Source organism: Neolamprologus brichardi, chromosome 20 (assembly GCF_056152115.1).
Source record: "Neolamprologus brichardi isolate AB-2024 chromosome 20, ASM5615211v1, whole genome shotgun sequence".
In the NCBI taxonomy this organism is placed as follows: domain Eukaryota; kingdom Metazoa; phylum Chordata; class Actinopteri; order Cichliformes; family Cichlidae; genus Neolamprologus; species Neolamprologus brichardi.
The window spans coordinates 6052788-6076991 of record NC_142123.1 but is presented as its reverse complement, the minus strand read 5'-3'; the positions used below and the strand labels follow the sequence as shown (position 1 = coordinate 6076991).

The window sequence follows — 24204 nt, the reverse complement described above, 5'->3', positions numbered from 1 at the left end:
CAGCAAAACAAACGCGGACCTCTTCACAGTAGCTCAGTGAAGAGCTGCACAGCTTAGTGTGGCGGTTGCAGACACTTAAGCCTTTCTGGGTTAATAAATAGATAAATAGTCACCGTTAAAGCACCAGCAGTGAGAATAATGCGATTTCAAGATGCTATATATAATTTATTTTAATGTAATTTTCACCACAAGCTGGAACTCAGGGCAATAAGATAAAAATGCGCTCTTATAGGTGCTGTAGAAGTACAAAAATCTATTGTGCCAAACATCTGTAACAGAAATTGTGTAAAACGTACGTAAAACATAAGCAAGTCTTTGTTAAGTTTCTGTAATTTTGCAGTTTTTTATAACATGCTCTTAGTCATTATTTAGATATCATTTTCAGCTAGCATTTGAAAGTGCACCTGCACATGATGCAGTCAGGCCCGTTGTCTCAGAAAATGCTGGCAGGCAACATGAGAATGTAAACACATCTGAATGCTTCAGTCCTCTTTAAATTAAAAGTGACTGTAAATACCAGGACTGGCATCCAAAATTCCAGATGATCGTTAAACTTTTTTTCCCACACAGGTTGAATAATACACAACATGTCATAGTCAACTTTGGATACAGGTTAACACAAATTCCTCTTATCTTACGCTACCAAACGCCGTGTTAACCTGGTTTCTCTGTATTCCCCACATCCAGCTCAGGATGAAGACTTGATAGGTTAAAATATGTCTTAAAATATATGCAGTGCCCTCCTCATCTGGAAGCAATTACAGCTCTATGTCAGACTGCCCATCTGTAAGCAATAAGCAGGACTGCATGTCAAAGCCGCTGCAAAGATCTCTGAGTGGAACCAGGCACTCGTCCAGAGAGCAGCACTCATCAAATAAAAAATACAGCCTGGCCTAAACAATAATGAACCGGAAGTGCACATTCGTGATCTTGATCTACATGACATGAAAGGATGTTAGCAGAATCGTATAGACCTGATATATATAGATATATACGTATATCTATATATACATAAAGAAGCCATTATGGAATTTGTATCCAGTTTTGGTTCCATGCCATTACAAATACACAGGCTCATTATGATGGAGTATTTCTACAGTTTTGGGCTGCAATGTGGATTTGATTTCAACTAACATTCCTATTGCTGATACTTTAAATCCAAAGCCATTGCTGAACTAAGCTGCATGATTTATCTGACTCGGTAGAATGACTGACAGCTCTGAGAAGCTCCTCCCTACAAGCTCTGCCTAACAGCACTGGACCTACTTAATCAGCCTAAATTGCAAAGTCGAGGCCCTTGTATTTGATAATGTGGTGAAAACAGTGGCAAGTGAGAGCTAATTAGATTAACGGTAGTTTAACGAGCTGTTGGAGGGGCCCCCGCAGATTGGATTTTAATAAATAGTGGCAAAAGCATCTGCTATGCACTTCCTGGCTCTGCTGGCATCCTAATTGGCCCCAGTGGGTTGCTGTATCTCAGCGCTACACAGTGCAATTTAAGAGGAGAAAAAGGCAAAAGAAAAAAAAAGCTTATCTTCTGTCCAGGTAAGTCTGGGGAACGAAATAAAAAATATATCTGTATGATCGCGTGGCTTCACAAGCGAGCTTTATCAGTGTTAATACAATGCTAATGCAGTTACTCGACTTTTATCACCACATCCACAAAATGTCAAAGTAGGAAGAGAGTGCATCTGCAAGTCCAAATAGAGCAGATTTGAACATATTCATCTTTTCCTATTGTTTGTTTTCGAGATGATATGTTCCCATGATGAGGTCTTTGTAGAGGCAACAGCACAGAAAGGAAAAAACAATTAATCAAACATGAATGAGCGACCGTAGCAGGGTTATTTCCATAGCAACAGCCTGAGGGGACAACTTGAACCCTTTAATGTGAGCTGGTGATGTCTCTTTGTAAACATCTGCGCAGCAGGGGGAGAAAGCCAATGAAAGAGCCTGGCAACAGAGGCATCACAGGGCAGCAACCTCTTGGTATCAATCGAAGTTTCCATTATCTAGAGCTGAAAGGACCGAAAAGTGCTCTAAAACATTGCATTTGGAGTTGATAAGTGTCTTTGTACTTGTGCTGTTAAATGCACGAAAACACCTAGGTGTTTTTTTTCAGAAAAGCGTCTGGCTGATTAAAAGAAAATATCTTATGCAAATGACAAGAAAAGAGTGATGTTACAAGGAATGAGTTAATTCTTGTAGACATAATTCACCTGGTTTAGCTGCTTGAAGAATCACTTGGATGGTTATCAAAGCCAGTTATACAAACAGACTTTCTCAAAGTTGTGCCTCTTACACCAGCTAGAAATCACAGTCATAATCTCTCTCATAATCTCTCTTTGCACCCTGTAAGTGGTGGCCTCCAGCTGTGACCAACAACAGGCACCATACAAGTGCACAAACAGCTTTTATCAAGGGTTTGCTTTTTGTTGGCCGCAAAGGCACCAGACTAATTGTCATTTCACAATTCCCATTTAAAGCAGCGGGAATTATCAAAGCAATCTGCCTTCTTTGTCCACTGGTGGAATTAAAATGCACGAACGCAGTCTTTGAATTTACAAAAGTAACATGACTAACAAGAGTAATGCATGAAATGGAAAGAAAAAGGGAGCCTCGTGTTCTGAAAGTAACTTGATTGCAGTCTAAAAATGACTTAAAGACCATAAGTATACAGTAGCAGAATAGTAATTCAGTCAACCACAAAGCTCTCAGCTTGTAAAGGGGTACGTGAACAGCCTATAGTTTTCAGCGGTTTATGCTTAAGTCAACAATCCTTCAACAAATCTTCAATCAGTTCTCAGTCAAATGCACAGAAGCAAAAATCACACGTTTTCAGAAGCAGCATAGTCAGAAACAGTCTTTAAAAGCTCTAGAAAAAGATTTGAATAAGGAGTTTTTTCCACTCTCCCAGGGCTCAAACAACTCATCAGAGACTGGGCTAAATGCGGAGCACGACAGCACGACTGCTGGCAGCGGCAGGTATCCGTAACCTTCTTACAAACACTCTCGTCCCAGACCTCATTGGTTCCCTGGGCGAGAGTAATGGCTTCTTTGCGCTGGGCTGCGCAGTGCTATTGTAGAATCACAGAGCGGTTAATTGAAACAAATGACTCTAATAATGGGACATTATCCCCACAGGCTGGCTTTGCGGTGGGCCTAATTAGCGTCGCGGTGGTGGCGAGGACGAGTCACCACACTGATCCCCTCATAGGAAGGCCCTCTTTTAAGTGGCCAGCATGGGATTCTCTGACTTGTAACATGTAAGGGCGCCAGGCGGTAAACATAAACATGTTTAGTCAACCCTCGGGTCGCCCGAGGGCCCACTGTGCCAGGTGCACAGTGGGCGCGCTCTGCTAACTCTACCTTCCTGACTGAGCGAGCTCGGAAGCTTTATGATCATTTTAATTTGTTTTATGATGATTAAACCCCCCAAAACAAAGACTTTTCTCTCTTTATGATACATATCTAAATAAATATATCACTTTTTTTCTCTTATGACTGGTTCGGTGTCCGACTAATACATTGAACCTGTTCGATTTCCAAGCACAACAGGTGAAAATCAACACAATCTCACATTTGCAGCATTTTTGCGTGATAACTGATTATGATTTCAAAATTGCTCCACTTAATAATTTTGTTGATTACGCTCCCCGATTAATCAACAAATCATTTCACCAATTATTATGATTATTTACAATTCTTCACACCGTCGCATGGCATCGCGCTCGCCTTCGGAGTGCCAACGGCCTGTAACTGATGTGACAACACGGGACACTGTTTCCCAGACGTATTTTCATCACCGCTGGAATCTGTTTTTGGCATTACTAATTGTTTACTCTTGTACACAATGATCCTAGAAAGTCAGATATAATGCAGTGTTCAAATCTCTGTGACCAAGCTGTTTTAAATATTCATTAGATGTAACAGTTGCCTAAGGTTATTTGAATTAGCGGCATGAATATTCATGAGCCCCAATGAATGTGCATTTGTTTTTAAAGCTCAATCCGTTAATGCCCGTCTTCATTACTCCATTTTGAACCCTGCATAATGAGCAGCGCAAAACAAAGCTTTACTTTTTTAAAAAGCCCGATTCTATTTTGAAGCCTACTTGTCTCGGTTTAAGCGAAACGGGAATGCCCCACCAATTATCTTGCCGTCATTTCTTTTGACAGCTACAAGACACATTGTTCACCCCTGTTGTGGAGTGTAGCACTGAAGGGCATCTGTCTTTTTTTTTCTTTCTTTTTTCCTCTCTCAATTTTTTTTTTTTTTTTTTGTGAAATAGAAAGCCGCAACAGAAAATATTTCTACTGTTCCAAAAGTGATTTATCTGGGAACGTCACCAAGATGTCATATCTATTCCAGTGAAAGGCAGCAGAGCAAGCGGGTCATATGAGATATGTCTTAAAAAACCTACGATGGAAAAAAGATGGCTGTTTCAATTTAAAAGGAAAAAAAAAAAAAAATCCAGCTTCACTGAGCATGTCATGTCAAACCCAACTCCAAATATTGAGAAAATATTTTAGATAAATCTACTTAAATAGCGGACAAAGGAAAGACTGACACCTTGCACTTCACCCTAAGTACTCAACAAACAGATTCTACTATGAACACTTTCTGTAAACTCAGCACCTCTGAATACCCTAAATATCTCAAACATGACCGTGTGCACTTTATTTTAACTCACTTTGATCTCTTCGATAGCTCGATCGCTTCATCTTACATCCATGCACTCTCCATAACCACAGCTGTCAATACGATTTTTATGTCACCGCCCTAAAACAGTTGTGGCCTTTCCGTAGCCGTTCCTTGTCGCAAATGCCAAGCGGTGCAAGTAAATTTCTTTCTCCAGATTAAACAAAATCAAATTAAGCCAAGCCAACCTAACCTTGCAGCTTACTCTTCTACTTTTTCTGGAGACAAAGGCAAACAAAGACACACGCACATATATCTATATATACACGCACATGGTCAACACACACATATATACCGAGCACCCACATGCTGCACAAATAGTAGCAGGGTGCAAACACGATCTACTTATGATGTGAAGACACCTTCAACTGCACTAAAGTAAGACCTTTTATTGGATGCACTGCATCTTTAAATTAATGCTTATGTTCAATCAAGATTGCTAAATATGAAAGTGAATGCTGAGCTTGCTGTAGTTTTCTATGCACAAGCCACCAAAAACGAACCGACCAACCAACCAAAACAACTCCGACTGACAACTTGTCCGTGATATCAACATCAACCTGTCAGCAGAGGGTTAAAACTGGCCTGTTAGTCACACATCGCTGTGCCAGAGATATTAAACTAGAACCACATATTTATCAAAGCTCTACACAATTCCTGGCTGGAGTCATGTGTGTAAGAAACTTGTGAAATTGGCCACTGTTTTTTTTTTTTTTTTTTGGTGGCTGGGGTTTTCCTGCTCTGTAACTGGCCTCATTACACTAGTAATGAGACAGGGCCTCATGCTCTGTTTGAATATTTAAACACAGTGGCCCCCCCCTCAAGGCTCCACGTTGGGGCCGCTGTACAAACTCCTCCTCGACCTCTCATTACCGCCTCCCAGCGAGGGTCCCTCTTGCTTTTATTTTTTTTAATATTTTTTTCAAAGAGACTGACCTTGCCTGCAACCCCCCCGCCTCCCCAGCCCCTCCTTCTCCCCTGCGCCACTGTGCCATCAGCCAGACCTGAATGATCAGGGCGCTTGTTGAACACGAGACCCCTGGGTGCCACCTCTCCACCAAGTGCCGGGATGGCAGAAATGCTGGCAGCTGAGGATGAGACAGGGATTCTCCCTCAGCAATGAGCATTCGCACGACAGCATGTTACATTTCACAGTATCCAGTCATCCAAGACTTGGCTCGGTTCAGAGAAGCTGACAGACTAGGTCAGCGGTGTGAGGAGGAGTTTTGAGAATGTAGGAGCTTCGCTGATAGACAGCTCTGTCTTTTATAACAGCAGTGTTGATGCTGCTTCTTGTTGGAGTTCCTGTAAAAGGTGTAATTTTAAGTCTAAGAAATGGGTCAAAACTGGCAGTTGAGAACTGCTATGATGAACAACACGCAACCGCAGCAAAAAGGATCAACTTCTGGATCTCAACTAAGTGCTGGATTTGACAGATGAAAATAAAAATGGAAAAAAAAAAACCCCAAAACAAAACAAAAACATACATCAGTGAATCTGAAACATTCAATGCATCTATTTGACAGATTTTTATTTTTTGTTCCCTACATCCACTACGCATCTCGTTGATTCACCAGCTACTGTAATAGTTCAGCTGCCTGTGGAATCACAATTAGATGGAAAAAAGAAATTTGTCTGACTAAAGGAAGAAAAAAAACAGGGCTTTTGAAGAGAAATGACTTCCGCGCGGTCAGAAAGCTCAAGATTATTAATACAGACTACAGCTACAAGGACAAACTGATGCAAAATTACTGTATGTGCCCATGCAGCACTGTGATGGTCAATCCACTGCTCTCAATCCTGTAATGATTTAACTCTGTTTGCTGTAGGATCGATGTGAGCTGAAAAAGAGAATCCCAAAGCAGCGAGAAGTTTACAGAGCTTTAGCCTTAGGCTAAATGTTGTACAAAAAACAGCAACAACATCCCTCGAGATGAAGCGTATCTGTTGCTCCAGCTGAGCTTGTACTTGTAGGAGGTTTTAAATGTGCAGTGAAGGATAGCTGTTACTGAAGAGAAGCGTATCCTTAAGGTAATGCTGTCGACTTTTTATTTGCTTCGGCGGCGGTGGTGAAAGAAGGCTGTTGAATGATTAGCGTTTTGGTTTTTCCCAGTTATCTCCTTCAATTTTGTGAGTTTATTGTAAGGTTTTTGTCAATACAATACAACAAAGGTAAAGGCTTGTCTCTTCATTGCTGCCCCTGGTTACACTGAGAGCTTATTTCTATCCACCCTTATTATTCTTTAAGCATGCAGCAGACATAAATTCAATCTTCCTTATTATACCTTTATCAGTATGAAATTAAGGTTAATTGACTTTGCTGGGGAAACATCAAATGAAACATCCCTAATGGAAGCAAAATGAAAATAACGTCATCTCCAATTGCGTTAAAATATTTCTCATATACAGCCTACTTTCCTATTCCTCAGCCTCAGAAATAAGCTCCTCTTGTCCCAGGAGATAATAAATGAATTGAATCCCCCCCCCCCTTCCCATTCCAACCCCACCACCACCACCACCACCACCCCTCCTCCTTCTTCCTTATCGGTCATCTATTTTTCCAGAGTAAGCTATTACTTGCTGGGGTTGCTAGGCAACAAGAAATATTAATAGCAGCTATTATTAGCCAGCCTCTGCTAGAGTAGTACTAAAATGTGGAAGTGGGAAACATGAATGTGTTACATAAATCTCTGGACCTTTCACAGTGTGTGCAAGTCTCTGTTTGTGCGGTGATTTATTACAATGACGGTTCATTTATGAGAAAAGGGGGTGTGAAATAAGAAAATGGAACATTACCCTGAAGGGCTATTTGAAAATAAATAATTGCAAAGGTGAAACAAAAGCTGTTTAAGAGGCAGGTACTCCCTCTTTGTTTGCTTCGAAATTGTTGCCGGCCAAAAAAACAGGGAGTTGGAGGCTTTATTGAACATACATACACGGACATAACATAAACTTTAAACGTGCTGTGCACACGCATTAGACGCAGGGTATGCGCTCCCGTGTCAAAAGCTTAATCAACACTTTGTTTCGAGCGTTCACTCACGCTAAAAAGCAGACAGACGTTCGAGCCGGCGGCATCGTCCTCCTGCACCCGAGCACATTCAGCAAAGTAGCCAGTGGATTGTGACCTAATCCTGAAGACTGGCTTTAATGGAGGCCTCAGCTACCACCCACGGAAAAAAATAAGAGTCTGCATCTTATGCGGTTTGATTCTGAAAATCACATAAGACCTGATTAACGGGGGATAAATGCCACGGATGCTCACATTAAAGCATAAATATTCATGACGGAGGCCACGGAGAAAAAAAAAAGTAATATTTATGTCAGATGAAAGTATATAACGCTGAATAATTCACCACGCGGGCCATCTATAATTCATTTGATTCGATCCTATGATTAAAGCATTTGAATGTGTTCGCCAGGGGTGTTTACATGTTCAGTCTGAAGCATGTTTAACACGGGAGAAAGTCCCTTTAACTGAGGGGAAGAATGGAGGTCCTCGGCGTCCTTTTGAAATAAAAAAGTAGCTGACAAGGGATCCCCTCCCTCCTCCCCCTCCTCCCCCACTCACTCATCCTTACCCCTCTCCTATTTGGATTTGCTGATTGTAACGAAAGAAAACGCGCCACAATGAGTTTCTCCATCCCTTCTTGGCTCATTTTCGAGGCAATGAAATCTTTGACTTGCGCAGCTGTGCAGATATTAAAGAAGTTCTGCTGCAGTGGTCTCGGCGTTAAGGAAGCAGCAGCTCTCTGTATTTATGCTTAGATTTTGGCCTTGCTCAGACTTCAGCGCTGCTTCCTTGGCCTCGAACCAAGTTAATTATGACTCTAATAGAAGAATGCTTTCCCATTACGAAAAAACATGATCAGCACGCAGAAGAGTTGGTTATTTTGTGGCCTTACAGTTTATATACGTTTATATTGTTCGATGCAGCACATCAAATCTTAAAAGGACTAGAACATGTAAAACCTTCAGACGAAACGCTCTCCATGCTGACTTGCTGGATACCTTCCAATCCTCCGACCACAAAGACTAATAGCCTGGCACAGCGCTTGACTTGCATGAGCAGAAAGTGCCACAGCTAAAAAGGTGGACAAAAAAAAAAAATGTACTCACCGAGTGCATAGGCCCAGACAGGAGGTGAGTTTCCTGACCCAGCATGTTGGACATCATGAGTGCGGGCAGCTCGGGGTAGGAGTAGGTGTTGAGCAAGCCATTGTGTGGCAGGGAGTGAAAGGGGTAACCTGACTCGTGCTCCATGAGGTGGAGCAAAGAAGGGTCGGCGTGGTTCGGCGGTGTGATGGGGGGGATCTCGTAGTCTTCATCCCCAGCTCCTCCTCCTCCGCCACCACTGCCGCCTCTGCCCTGACTGGAGTAGCTCTGAAAAAGCAGAAGAAAAGCTGTTTTTTAGAAGAGCATGAAGAGGAAAGGGGAAGACAGGATCGTTTACTTATTTTGGGAACAAAGTCGCAATAAGAGTTCAGCTTTTTCCCCCCTAGCACACAGTCTATCAACAAACACAAAGAAAAATGCGAGGACAGGTCTTGTCTATGGGCGATCCTTCCGCCCCGGAGCGCTTACGTACCTGCATGTCAAAGCAGTGTCATAGTTAGTTACAATATCAATAAAACCCTTTCAGCGCTATTAGAAAGCATTTGAATGGCAAAACAAACTTGAGTAATCATCCGGGGAAGGAAACAGCTAACAAAAGACGCTCCTGAGTAAATAAAAAGCTTCATAATTAGCTTTTAAATGCACCTGCTGATTTCTGTTGTTTCCATGTTGTTTGTGCAGACACTTCCAGACACCGCTGAACTGCGGCAGTCGATTCAGTGTGTTTTGCTGAAAATAAAATTAATTAGAAATGCAAATTTTCGTCGCACTTGCAAAAGTTAAAGAAATCATTCAACGCAAATGTACGCCGCAAATTAATTAGAGTTAGACAACAGATGTTGCACAGAATAATTCAGAAATCCTGACAGCTTTGAAGAAACAAACTGTCAGCCTGCGCGCCTTTAAGATACAGTTAATCAAATTCATTACGTTGAAAAACGCCACTGACAGACAGTCACTTAGAGGCTATTTTATAAGCTTGTAATTATAATGCCAATCATATTTTTAGAAATGGAAGGAAAAAACCGGACTAGTCAAACCTCAGAGTCATTGTGAAATGTATGCAGAATATACCAAATGACCTCAGCAGTTAAAACAGCACAGATTTTACGGCACTAATAAGGTGATACATGAGAAATGTCTTTTCCAGGGCCTATCTTGACATAATATTGCGCTGAGAAATATGGTTTTGTGCTCTCAAAAAGCATACAGAGGGTATTCACCAGGGAGTGAAAAGCAATTTTGTCAGAGGCAATCTGATGCCAACTCCCCTTTATAATGACTGAAGAAAATTAATCATCACAAATAATATTCCACTGTCAGCCATTCAAGAGCTTTTTAATAGAATTTTTATTATTCATGTCTCGTGGTACACATCAACTAGTCCGTTCTGCAACATTTCAGAAATCAATTCAATATCATCTTCGTGTAGGCTGTCATCTCGCCTGCCAGTGCAGCAATTCATCTTGCAAACAAATACTTTTAGCAAACAAATGGCAAGAAATGTTGAGGAACAGCTACAACGTCCCCACTAGCAGAACTGGTGCTTGAAGATAGGATAAAAGTCTCATAATGTGAACTATCATTAGGGAGAAAATAATAATAATAAAAGGGAGTATGTTTACCATCAGGGGATGATGTGCTATTTTCTCTTTCTCACAACACTCGCTCGCATTGTTTGGCGCTTGCTTAGAAATATTATCGCTGACAATTTCTTTTCCCATGATAAAAGTTGTGCAAATGTCTGTTCCTTGTCTAACATTTATTATTGTTGTCATTTTTTATTACGGTTAACAGACAAATGCTGCCGATTAAATTTACTAAGAATACAAATAAAACTGACTTGACTACACACTGATCAGCGACAGCATTAAAGCTGCAGACAGGTAAAGTGAATGACACTGACTGTCTTGTTTCAATGTAATGCTCTGCTAAGAAACCTTGGGTTTAAGCATTCATGTGGATGTTACTGTGACATTTATCACCCACTTTGACGATTAAAAAAAACACACCTAAGCTCAGCACCCCAGGGTAAAAGCCCTCCCTGCACAACAATCCCCAAAGTGTAGATCCAGCCTGCTCAGGACCCAACGTTGTGAGTGTATGTACCCACTGACTCACAGCTGTTTCTGTTATTGTGCTGAACCTTTATTTCACTGAAATTCTTGGATCTTTCTTAAAAAAATTCTTCTTGATTAATTAAAAATTGGCGAGTGTGGAGCATAAACTTTTCTTTTTTTGGCTTTTGAAGTATAGCGTTCAAGAAGAACTTTGAGAACAACAGGACTGCATCAAGAGATCAAACAGCAGTTTTTAGTGGAAGAGTCGAACCCTTTGGTGGTCTATCAGGCCAAGGACATGACCGAGAGCGTTCTCGTTGTTTTTTTTGGTTTTCAACATTCATGAAGCTGAGCAGTACGAATTCAACTCCCAGGATCAGACTGTCAGTGTAGCCCCACTTCTAAAATGACTCTAGCACCTTCCACTAGAGCCTAATGCATATGGAATATTTAATACTGATACCGATATTTGGTGATTTAAAAAGTTGATATTCTGATACATGAGCCGATATTTTTTTCTTTCTGATACACGAAACACAAACAGATTTCCCTAATATTTATTACGCATAGTTATTTATTTATTTGTTTATGCTCTGGCCAACTCTACTCGGGGCAGCTGTATATACAGTAGTCTACAAGTTGGAAGATTGGTGGATCGATTCCTCAACTCTGGTTCGCAGGCCGAAGTAAGTAGTAGGAGTGTGTGAAAATGTTAGAAAGATATTAGGCACAGATAAAAGTGCTGTGTGGATGAATATGTGACTGGAACACTGACACTTGCAGTAGAAAGACACTATATGAGTACCTCTACATTTAACAACATGGGATGGTTTGTCCAACCATAACATGGTTGAAGGGTGTTTCTCCCGTGTCTTCATTATAATGTTTAATTTTTAATTTAACAGCTGTTATAAGTACAATAATCTGCAAAATATCTAATAGCAGCACGCGAATAAATCAGTTGGCCTCTATTTTGTACTCCATATAGGATAATAATGTGACTTATGGGTACATATACAGCATGATGGCAATGGTCTGAGCATCCAAGCACAAAACTAAGGCTGGAGAGGTCACTAGAGAACAGGTTCTGACATGATGTGACATCTAAGAAAGAGCAGCATGGTGTTGTGGTCATTACCGTTGTTGTCTCACAGAAAGAAAGTCCTGGGTTCAAATCCAGGAGGCCTTTCTCTTTGGAGTTTGCAAGTTTCCACTAAGCTTGGATTCTCTCCAGGTGGTTTTTATGCACAGTCCAAAAACATGGGTTTGGTTGATCAGTGATTCTTAATTGTCCATGGGTATTAATGGCCGTTTACCTTTGTGTCTAAACCCTGTGACAGACTGTCCAGGGTGTATGAGAGTTGAGACTGGCACCAGCCCCACCTACGACCCTGAGCTGGGTAAGCAGAAGAAAATGGGTGGATGAACACCAAAGTAAGTACCAGTAGCTAAATTCTAATGCAAAAAGTGCAAAAACCAAACAAAGTGTCATTAACGCGCTTACTGTTGTTATGGTCCAGCCCTGCCAATGTATCATTAAAGTCTCAATCTTCATGTAAGGATGGAATTTGAGGCTTGTTTGGTATTAATGAGTAGCTGTCATCTTCAAGCCCCCCCAAAAGGTACAGAAGAGGCATAGAGGTTAAACTATCCACAATTAATTAACTTTTAGAAAGAAATTCAATTTACTTTACCTCATCAGTAACAAAAATATCTACTGTATGATTGTTCATATCAGGATGAGTAATGTGCCAGACACCACACTGATACTGAATAGTTAATACTGCTACTATACGATCTTTAAAACTGTGATCAGAGGTTTAGGGGATTTAAACAACCCAGGATTGGTATAATTTTACAGTGAAAAACACATCTTGCATTTGGGACATTTCTTCTTCGTAAGAAGAAACATTGCTGTTGTCATATATACTGTACGCCTGTACCAAGATTTGAATTCTGTCAAGGCTATTTTATGACTGTGCCTTCCATTGCTTTTTAAATGTTTTTTTTTTTCTTTACAGCTTCTTATGATGCCCTTGGAGATAAGACACAGGACAAGGACATCACAAGTTTAACATTTTCCAACATGGATAAATAATTCATAAATATACTGTCTTTCAGGACAAGGAGAGGAGTGGATAAAAGAGAGACAGGTCAAAAAGAAACACCAAATGTTGATTCAGCCATCTCTCTCTCCAACCTTCACCCTCCCCTGTAGAGGTGAAATTTCAGCAAATCCGTCATTTTTGAAGACAAGGACATTACTTTGGATTCTATTGGTTCTTTTCTAATCTATCTTTATTGTTTGAGTTAAACATGATGGTACCAAATCTCTTTTGTTCATCACTTGTGACTTGACATCAAAACACCTATTTTTCACATTCTATAACTAAGTTCACAGATGCGACTTGTGGCTCTTAAGTACCTATCATCATGCTTAAACCACTCCTTGTTTTTTTTGGAAAACAACTAGAATTACTGCCTTGTGGTTGTATGTCTTCTCCAACCAGTTGAGTTGCAGTTTCCATTCATGTCGATCCAGACTCTTATAATATATGTAGTGAACAGAGGCAGAATGAACCAATAATTCAAGCCAGCCATTTGACTCTATCCGTGGCCACTCTGTTCACACAAACCACCAGACCGCTAATGTTGGAGGTTAAACCTATCTGTTGATGTAAAGGGGTACCGGACTAGTTATAAATCTGGCCTCTACATTCATCTGGGAGGAAACTTGTCCAGAATACAAAATGCAAAAATGCAAAGCCTAACTGATGGTAGGTTTTATGGTCTGACTTCGAAAAGGTTTGCTATGGTTATGGGTACACCCACAGAAACTCACTAGGAATACAGCAGTCGTCCAGCACACACTCATAAACAGGGTGCGATTTATGAAAAAAACTGGGTGTTTTTCCCTTACTAAAATAATTCAGGAACCAGAATGGTCGTCTACATTATGAAGCCTGTTAGAGTGTTTATTATTGCTGCCAGTGTAACATTAACAAAGTAATTAGGAGTTCAGATCTTAAACATTTATCCACAGCATTTATAACAATGTTGTAATGTAGTTTTTAAAAAATTTAATTAATTCGCACAGCATCCTCAGTCTCACATTTTCTTCTTTAGACATATGTGATCCAATTAAACATAACAATACAGTTTAGCATGCCAGTATTAAATCTTTCTTCTACTTATCTTTTTCTGGACACTTGCTGCTTAAATTCAATATTTAATATAAGATAATATTAAACATTTCTATTTTTAATATGTAAAAAATGTTGCCAGTTGCAAATATTAAATAATATTCCGCTATGGTAGATTCATACATATCATCTTTAGAAAACAATGTGCTTTATTACATTTACTGAGATCAGGAGCAGACTTTTGAAGTTGGAGAGGTAATGAATATATGAAAATGGCTTGTCTTTGTAACCTGCTCTACGGCATTTTGGACCTCTGGTTCTAATCCGTGAATGATGGTCGGGTTAAGATGAATCTTTTCTCTCTAAAGTGCGGCTGATACCCTCTATTAGCTCATCTCAGGAGCTGCACCATTACTTGCGAAGACAACAAACCATGCATGTAATATCTTCAGAGATAGCCTTTACAACTGCAAGTTGTCACAGACAGCAACACGTTCCCATAGCTGCAAGCTGCACAACTCAAATTTGTATGGAGTTCTGATGGAGATGACCAGTACAAAGGGAATACATCTAAAGGGTTTTTTTGTGAGTCTACTCATGCTTTGAATTCGGCTAACTTCTCTTTTAGTTAGCTAATGGTAGTTTTTATACTAAAACAACAGTGCTTAGGGGACTCAGTGGAAAGCTATAATCAAACAGATCGATCCCTTCAACAGCTCTCAAGGTCAAAGTATTTTTTTTAATTTTATTTGATTCTTGCTTGTGCTGCAGACTGTTTCAAGATATTGCGCTTCCCCCTTTAGAGTTAGCAGAACAGTAATGAATTATTTTTTTCAGCAAAATAGTCACTGCGTTATGCAATGTTTTTACCTGAAAGCATGTTAAACTTGTGTTTGCTTAGTTTATGCACACAGCAGATGCTGTTAAACTCTCAGTATACATGGCAATCTCAACACTGAAAATGTCACTTTTATGTGTAAACTTGCAGGTTAAAAATTCCGCAGCCAAACACCGTTCCAGTTTTTCAAGCAATCTTCAGTAATTAACTTATCGTTAAAGATAAATGTGTTAGTTGGCTTAACTTAAAGTTTTCTTTACCCAAATGGCTGAGAAGAGGAGATGAAGTCATTAGCTCGGCGATGGAATCATTTGTAGGTGTTTAGTGGAAGACGGCTCTTGCGGGAACAATAACATGTTAATCAAATACAGGAAAATGAAAATGTTGCACAGTACGCAGAGAGCCTGTCATAGCTGACAAGAGGCGAACTGTCCAATGCCAAGAGCGGCTTGTCTTGGATGGACTTTGCTATTAGCACTTTAGCTGTCTTTCTTTTGATATTATCCACTTACTTCAATTAAGGAAACACTCGATGAATGAAATACTCAAGTTTAAGATCTTAACTGACAATGGTCGGCGGAAACCATAATCATCAACACTTTGAGACTTGGATTCAAAATTACACCAAAAGTAAAAGTTAAAATTGTGCAAGTGTTCCCTTATTTTTTTATTTTTAACAGAACACACATACATTACAAAACTCGATAACTTTGAATGAGTATAAAGCGTCCTATGGAAAGTCATTCAGCCATATGCTTCTTTGTTAAAAATGACAGAGCAGCACGGTTTTGGTGACAAACAACAGCTGGCCATGCATATATAACGGCTTTCACGTCCACCCTGTGTGGTCGAGATAGACGGGTGGCAATGCGAAATCTTTAAAATTCACCTTCAAAGATGAAACTTGCAGCACTGAGAAAGGGCAGAAATCAAACTCATCATCAATGTGTGTTTGAGCTAAAGCGTGCCACACAAGTGAACATTACAGCGGCAGTCTGCGGGGTCTACAGAGGCTATCTGACCTGGCTTTTAAACGCCAAGGAACTCCATTTGGGTGATGTATCAAGAAAAGCAGACAGCGAAGTACAATGGAAGGAGAATGGAATAGCAGACCCACCAGGTTGACTGACAGAAAGAAAGAACTGGGATAAGTGAAGTGTGTGTGTGGGGGGCTATTTCACCGCGTCCAATAGTAGCTCAGGGTCATAGGTAGCGTCCGTCACTAAAGGACAGGTGGGCTGTGGTAAGCTTCAACCAATCGCTAAAGAGTGAGCTAACCTCCTCCCTGCTCCCCTATGCACTGGTAATTCTCTCAAATGTCACATCAAAATGGATCTCATTTAGGTGGGTAAAAAGGACCTGACTCTCCATTGCAGATGTGGGTGGACCTGTACTAGATTGTACGTGAACTCTAAAAACACGGCCGCAAAGGAAGTATTTTGAAAAGGTGTGAAAAAGGGCCATGCGCTGCACATTTATGTCAGTTCGATTTAAGGGAAAAAACAACTCAGTTAAAGATGAAGGGTGATCTTTGTACTGCAACAGAGAGAAGCAGAAAATTCTTTAATGTTTGGACCAGGGCTGCAGTTCTTTTTCTTCATTTTTTTTTCCTGACAAAGGGCACAATACAGTGGGCTCAGCCACATTTCCTATTCTTATTCATTAGAGCGAATTGTATAAATAAATAAAATATGTTGTCTCGTAGTCACTCATCTTCCCCTAGGGAACATGGAAGCCCCAGTAATCACATATGGCACAATAGCTTGCCCATAATCCCCTTTATTTTTATTTTCATGATGTCACTCTCTTTAAGCCCCTTGCTTTATGAGTCGCAAACGGAGTGGAGAGGGGAGAAGAGGAGGAGCACAGAGGAGAGGAAAAAGCAAGGGAGGGGTGAAAACAAATGATGTGGATCCCTCATTGTTCTTTCTCTATGCCCTCATTCCAGTCAGGGCAATAAGAGAACATTGTGATTTACTGTCAGTGAAGCGCAAGAGTGCATCAGAGAGAATCCACTGCGGCAGGGGCCATTAAAATAGATTTAACTTCCCACAGTATTAGGCCAGATGTCTACACTTCTATTATATTTCAATCAGCCATGACCTTGGTCTCCATACGATGAGAAAGATCACTAGGAGAAAAGGGAAGAGAGAGTGGAAATACATGCAGAAAACCAATAGAAATATCAAACTACTTAGTCCCACTAAATCCCTGTGCTCCGTTGTGCTGCATATACAGAGAGAGAGGAGGAGAGAGGCCGGGACCAAAATAGAGCCAAGGTTTCAAGTTCTCTTAAAAGAGTGTATGAATCATTGAGTGCACTCTTGCTGCTGATAAGTTGCTGTTTTCGGGGAGTGCTGCCTTTCTGCGGGGTATGTACTGTACTATTTGAGGGAGTACACTAAAAAGAGTGTGACAGTGGATCGTTTAGATGTGCTTTAAAGCCTCCGATATCAAAAGATGATAGATTAAACTCTTCATATTCCAACAATGAAAATGTTGACTTTCTCACATCACTTTGGACTCCTTTTCTGGAACCATTTGTCATCCTGTCATCTACTCTAGACTCTGTTTATCTTTTTTTATTATTATTCTGAATGAAAATATATATCACTTATATCCGAGGCATCCTTTCATCCATTTCAGTCCTATGACAGCAGAGTAGAGGTCACTGCCCATTCTATTTCAGAGAGCAATGGTAATTGGACTTATTGGCTGACATGTACTGACCTACATAAAGAACTAACAATTCCTGGTTCCAACTGTATCTTACAATCCCTCCAAGCATGGGTGTGGATGTTGTGAGGATGTTCCTCTGATGTTTCTCCAGCATTGTTTTCAGATATCGACGCCCCAGCGCTGGTTCATAGCTGTTTTCCGCCTGAATTCAGGATACTGAAATTGTACGCTCTCTTGAAATTTAAATACACGCCGCGCAATATGTATCTCTACTTCGTTCTGCCGACCTTGCCAGCGGCTCTGTGCAGCTTTTAAAGAAGAAGTGAGATGCGTGTTGGTGTTTTCAGACCCTCAATTTTTATTTTTTTCATCCTCTGTCTCAAATGTCCCCCTGTTTTTCATCTTGCTGGGGAAGAACGCAAGGATGGACGATAGAAAGACTGAAGTATAAGGGGAAGCTTGGTGGGGAGATAGAGCGTTGCGAAGTGAGAAGAGTTTGCAGTCATGGTGGTGGGGGTATAATGGTGCACTGTGAGTCACTATTAAGTAACGGTGCCTTTTCACATCAGCATCGCCCACATTGGGTGTTCGGTGCCAGGGTGTACTGAGGTATCTCTGACTCAGAGAGAAAGAAGAAGAGAGAGAGAAAGAAATATAGAGGTAGAGAAAATAGAGCGAGGGAGCGCTGGATCTATACGCAGCAAACAACATCTGGAGCTCGACTGACTGATTGACAAAATATCATCATGTTAGATGTTTTTAAGAGAGCTATCCACTTTTATTAATCTGGGAGAATACTGGAAATAAAACCTGGCAGCACCTCAGACTCAAAGCTCAATTAACTAATTGTTAAGATATAGTTCATTTATTTAACTTGATAATTAACGTTTTTTTTGTTTTTTTTTAATGTTGTTTATGGGGGTTATGTGCCAGACTGCTTTTGATTTCATTTGAAAAAGCTAGACTTACTGTCTGGCTTCACATTTACTCAGCAGAAGTTATAACGGTATCTTCTCATCTGACTCTAGCCAAGAAAGTGAATGAGAGCACATTTGCTAAAATGTTAATCCTTTAAGCTCTCTCAGAGAAGCGATATGCATACTTCCTAGCAAGCAATGCATTTGGACTAATTTCACTCAGAAAGCCTTCCTTTGCTACTTGATGAGGTTTTGCTATTCATCCTTTATACATTTATCTCAGAGAATTTCCATCTTCTCCCTGATCAAAATGAAGAAATGTCCACTTTAACCGTTCCCCACACTTCAAATACTTCTTTTATTGGTCAGCTCTGATCCTGATGTGAATGTAGCTGCTGGCAATACAGGAAAAAGTGCAAGTGTGCATTTTATGAGTAAGGCTAAAATGTATCGGCAAGAATAAAATCCACATATCAGACACCAAACCTCATATACATTAATATGAAAGAGAAGGTTTTAAACAGGACTATAAGTAGTCCTGTAAAAAACTAGGTACACCCCACAATTCAGTGGGTTGTAGGAACACGTTTAGCAGCAATAACTTGAACTAATTGTTTTCTGTAAGACTTTATCACAGTCACACCTTTGTGGAGGAATTTTGGCCCACTCTTCTTTACACCGTATCTTAGTTTAATGAGGTTTACAGGTGTTAGTTGATGCACAACTCTCTCTATTCAGTCATTCTGTTGCAGAATTGCTGCTGTGCATGCTATCATTGTCCTATTGCATGACCCAGTTTCAGCAAAGCCTCAGCTGTCAGACAGATGGCCTCACATTTGACTTGAGAATAATTTAGTATACAGAGCAATTCATGGTTAACACATTAACTGTAAAATGCCCCAGTCCAATGACTGCAAAGCATGCCCAAATCATCACCCCTCCACCACCATGCTTGACAGTTTGCGTGAGGTGTTTGTGCTAATATGGTGTCTTTGGTTTTTGCCAAATGGGGAGCTGTGAACTCTGGTCAAACACCTTCACTTTGGCCTCTTCTGCCAAAAGGGCATTGTTCCATAAGTCTCGTAATTTGTTCGGATGCAAATCTAAGCCATGCTGTCATGTTTTTCTGTTGGTTTCTTTTTTGTTTTTTTTTACAGACAAGACGCTTTCTCCTGGCAAACCTTCCAAACCAGCCATACTTGTTCTGTTTTTTTCCAAATGTATTGAATTTTAGCGTTTAACATGATAACTGCAGCATTGCTTGCTGATTATCAGTTAATCAAGTGCAGTTGATTTCAACATCTGGCTGCTACTTACCTTCTCCCTTTAGATGAACACAGTAAGGGTGAATAGGATCGTCAATAGGATTGCATAGAGTCCTGCGAAAAGGTTCTTTTTTTAAAAAAAAAAAGTTATTCATGTACTAAACTTACGTTCTGTGCTAAGGTAAATTTACTCATTTGATTGACTTTTGCATTACAAGTAATAAACAAATGTAGCATTTAACTTAAGTTTTAAGGTAGACAAAGCACTTTTATTTTTTAAAGAAAATACATTTTCTATACAAAAGGAAAGTGGTTTGAAATGCGATGTATAATAACTCTTTAACAAATTCCTTATTGACCAAACCGTAACGCCAACAAATCTTCACGGAGCTGAACTGAAGCGATTCCAAAGCGACTGCGGACGTACCAGTTTGTGGATATGAAGCTTAGTCAAATCCACATGTGTGAAAACAATACAGTTTCGAGAGAAAGACGCTGGGTGGAGTGGCAGACTTAAGAAATATACAAAAATAAACAGACAGAACTATAGCCTGAAAAAGAAGAATGAAGAGAAAAAAGAGCAAGTCTGCATCCAACAAGTTAGATTTCTATTCTGATCTCGACCATCAGCCACTGTTCTCCTAAAGTCAGCCAAATCAATAGAGCGCAGCTCAGTGAGACACCTTGAAGCCAAAAATGCAATGGCATAAACAGGCTGAAACTTGCTGCTAGTGGCCCCAAAGCTTTGTCTTCTGCAATGGGATACAATGCAACAAGTGTGCCCCCCCCCCATTCAACCCCATGCCACTGGCTCATTTTTTCCTTCTCTAATATTTCTCTAAATAAATTTTCCTTCCTTATCTTCAGTTTTTTGGCTTCATCTTCAGCACGCACATATACACACACGGACTTCTTCACACAGACTCTTATTACACTTTAGGGCGAGGGGAGGTGTGCAAAAAACCTAGAGAAATATATACGAACGTAAAAGTCAGTGAAATCCTGCAGACTGATCGGGCTGATATGAATCCAAATCACGAGCACTTCTCTTTATACAAAATTAGAATTTGTGTTGGCGTGGGTGAAGGAAGCCATTTTGGTTTGGCTGTGATCATTCTCATGCCGCTGTTACAGTGCTGCAAAAATATACAGTGCAACCAGCATTATTTTACATATACAAGGCTGATATTAGCACGCTGCCATTTTCATTACATTATTAAGACTGAAATTCGACAGCTTTTCTTTCTGAGTTGGGGTTTATTTTGCCTCCAGCAGAGATTGTCATATTTTTGTCACTTTCAGTTAACATAGAAGTTGCAGTAATTATTGTTCAAAACAACACTTTCACATTTCTGGGAAGGAAAAAATAAGTGCTGATTTAGGAATTTCTGTAAACAATATTCACTTTTTTTTTTTACCCCAGTCAGAAAATTGGCTGATTGGCTCATTGTTTTTATAGCTGGGGAGTTAGCAGTCAATAAGCGCACACTAGACGTCCGTGTGTTTAACTGAAAGAAAAAAAAGAAGAAGAAATGTGACATATGGCACGCTGGAGGTCTGGAGTCAGGAAAGTGATTTAAAACTCTTTATTGCTTACACAAACATGTTTTAGTTAATTGGGATAATTGAGATATTTCATAATCTTTATTTCTACAAACTATCGACTTAGCTTTGTGTGTGTGTGGGCAGATACAAGCAAAGCCAGTAAACATAATAACCCACCCACACTTTTGCTTATAAGCTGAAATCGCAACAGGAAAAACCACATGGAAAATATTAATGCCATCAAACTGCCCATGTGTGCAGTATGCATACAGAGACCATACAGTATTTAAAGCCTCGAAAACATGTTGCTTGAGTGGACTGTGTCCAGGTGTACATTGAGCTGCCCCATCAAAACTGTTTCTGATTTGTGGTTTTCACTTTTAAAAAGCACAGAGATGTTATGTGTAATGCAATCTTCTGGCCGTGTTGGACTGTTACCTCAGTGTGTACGCCGTGGAAGACCCCAGACATGCAAACAAAGGAGTCTCTGTTCTGGCTACATGCACCTTTTTCACAGGCGCACATCATGTAAAGGCTTGGCTGGGTATCTTACTGCAGTGTTAAAACCTGCATTAAAGCTTATGGGCTTCTTTCACAAAAAGCTTTACCAATTGTGAGGGTAGAGTATTTCTGAGCATTGTCGACAAGACCAAAGAATATCAGTCTCTACTGTGCTATTCACACAGAATAAATAGAAAAGAAGTAACAGGAAGCCCATATTTCTTTTACACGCACAGCTGGGGATTGGTTTAATCTTAGAAAGTAGGAAAAGCATTTTAAAAAGTTATATACTCCTTATGATTGGTGATTATTGTTTACGAATATACTGAATATATTTAATCTGGGTTTCTTTATTACACAGTAATCACCGCTACAACCCGACGCAGAAAATCATATAAATTTATCATATATATATTTGAACCTCTAATTTGCCTGATTTCACTTCAAAAGAAAACCACATGTAACAAACCGCCGCACAGTTAATGCATAAGCGTCAATTGGGAAATGATTGACCTGTATACACAGCGAGCGGTCAGAACGAATTTTGCAAAAAGAAAATGCAGACACATTCCCGGAATGTTATGGCTTTGAAGAAATACATGGGTTAACCTCTTCTGAAATCTCAGTATACGAATAAAATACTACACAACTCAGCTAAAATATAATGATTTGGACAGCCCTCGCAAAATTGTTAAGGGAAGCTTTTATGTAGTCAGACCAAAGAAAACTTCCCTATTGAAAAATGTCAGTCAGGTAGTTCTCAGCAGGGGTTCATTTTTATGATTATTTTTGTTATTAGTAAGAAAATAGCCCAAAAAAGCTCAATGTATCGTGTTTTTAGTGCTTGTATTACTTGATCATCAATCCAAGACCTAAAGGTATTATCTATTGGGTGACAAAAGCAGCAAATAGTAGTGGTTGGTTGTTTAAAAAAAAGAGAGAGTGCAAGGGAGAGAGAAAATTCACACAATGGTCACACCTTTATTGTTTTTTTATAGCATAATATAGTATATTAAATGTGCTAAAAACCCTTTGCAACCATTAGCTCCTGAGCAAAAGGTGCACATCCTCTTTGAAATCTCACGTTTAATGTTCTCTTTTAAAGGATCAGGCACCAAACAGTGAACTCTGTGTTCAGAGTGCTATTCAGAACTGGTGTGTAAGAGTCTATTTGACAGCACCGACAGAGCTGCAACTGACATGTTTTGAAAAGCCCAAATTGCCTTATCCACTAAGAAGGTATTTGTTGACACAACACTGCAGACCTGGAGTGGGTGTTGGTGATTGACATATGACCGCTGCAGCTGGGAAACTACAAAGCTGGACATTTATCCCAATTAGCACGAGCAAATGCATATAAGTGACATAATTAGGGCAGATTTGGAAATGCAGCTAACAACGATGAACGTCGAGGTCTCCGATGTGCGCCGTAAGTAGACAATAAGCTGCTAAAGCTCCTGCTCGACCTCTCACTATAGTTACTCAATCCCAACATCAAAGGAAAGGCAATCTTACGGCTATAGGATGATGGCGTGTGAATGCATGTGTGAGGGGTTTTTATGAGAACATGTGTGTACGGGTTTATGGGTATATATGTGGGTGTGTTTAAGAGCGCGTACATATGTTCTTGTTCATCAAAAGGCCCAATTTAAATGTTACATCGTGAGACTAAGCGCATTTTTAGAAAGTGAGGGCATTTTGCCGGATCTTTACTACTTCAAAGGGCTGTCAGAGTAGAGGCATGTTTTGGGAGGGGTTGGTGTTATAAATACATTAACTTTTAAAGGGTCAGTTACACAATTTACAAAACAAGATTAAAAAAAATTAAAAGCAAACTTTGAAAAACAGATTAAAGCATCAATCTTAGATTATTAAAGTTTTAGATGTATCTTGAACATCTGTCTGTTTTCCCAGGTGTTTGGCTGCTAGTCTATTCTTCACATCGCCTTCCCTTTCCCGTGTTGTAAAACTCAATGCTGACATCACTGCTCTAGTCCAATCCTCTTTTCGCCCGCCTTCTTCAAATCAATCTGTCTCCACTCTGCGTACTATAAATCTCACTGCTCATCTTTTATTATCCCATGTGGACTCTTTTGTGCACCCAGTCCTCCACCTCAAGCAAGCCAATCAGTGTATCATGTGTATCTTTACCAGCAGCAGCTAGATTGTGGTGGGATCCTGTCCGAGTTTCTAACACTGGATTCCATTCTGCTGTGATGGGCCATCAAAGTCTAATCGGCAAATTTGATAGTTGTATCTTCTAATGATCTCTCCTCATTGAATTATGTTTTTATTACCTTTGTTTTTGAGAGCAGGATGTAGGTTACATCTCAAAGTCTAAGCAGAGAAATCCTAAATCATGTCCATGTGCATGCTTCATCATGAAATTGGCAAAAAGGGGCGGGTCTCCCCTGAAATATTTGCAGACAAGCTGGTTTT

General features: G+C 40.0%; 1 protein-coding gene across 3 annotated transcripts in view; it reads right to left on the bottom strand.

Moving 5' to 3' along the window:
• The window catches only part of LOC102791662 (TOX high mobility group box family member 2-like), an 80993-nt gene that overhangs the window by 15969 nt on the left and 40820 nt on the right, over positions 1 to 24204 (bottom strand). For all 3 annotated transcript variants that reach the window (XM_006785497.2, XM_006785498.2, XM_006785499.2), the window contains one exon: positions 8821 to 9084. In XM_006785497.2, the coding sequence (XP_006785560.2) occupies positions 8821 to 9084 (264 nt within the window). The remainder of the gene's footprint in view (positions 1 to 8820; positions 9085 to 24204) is intronic.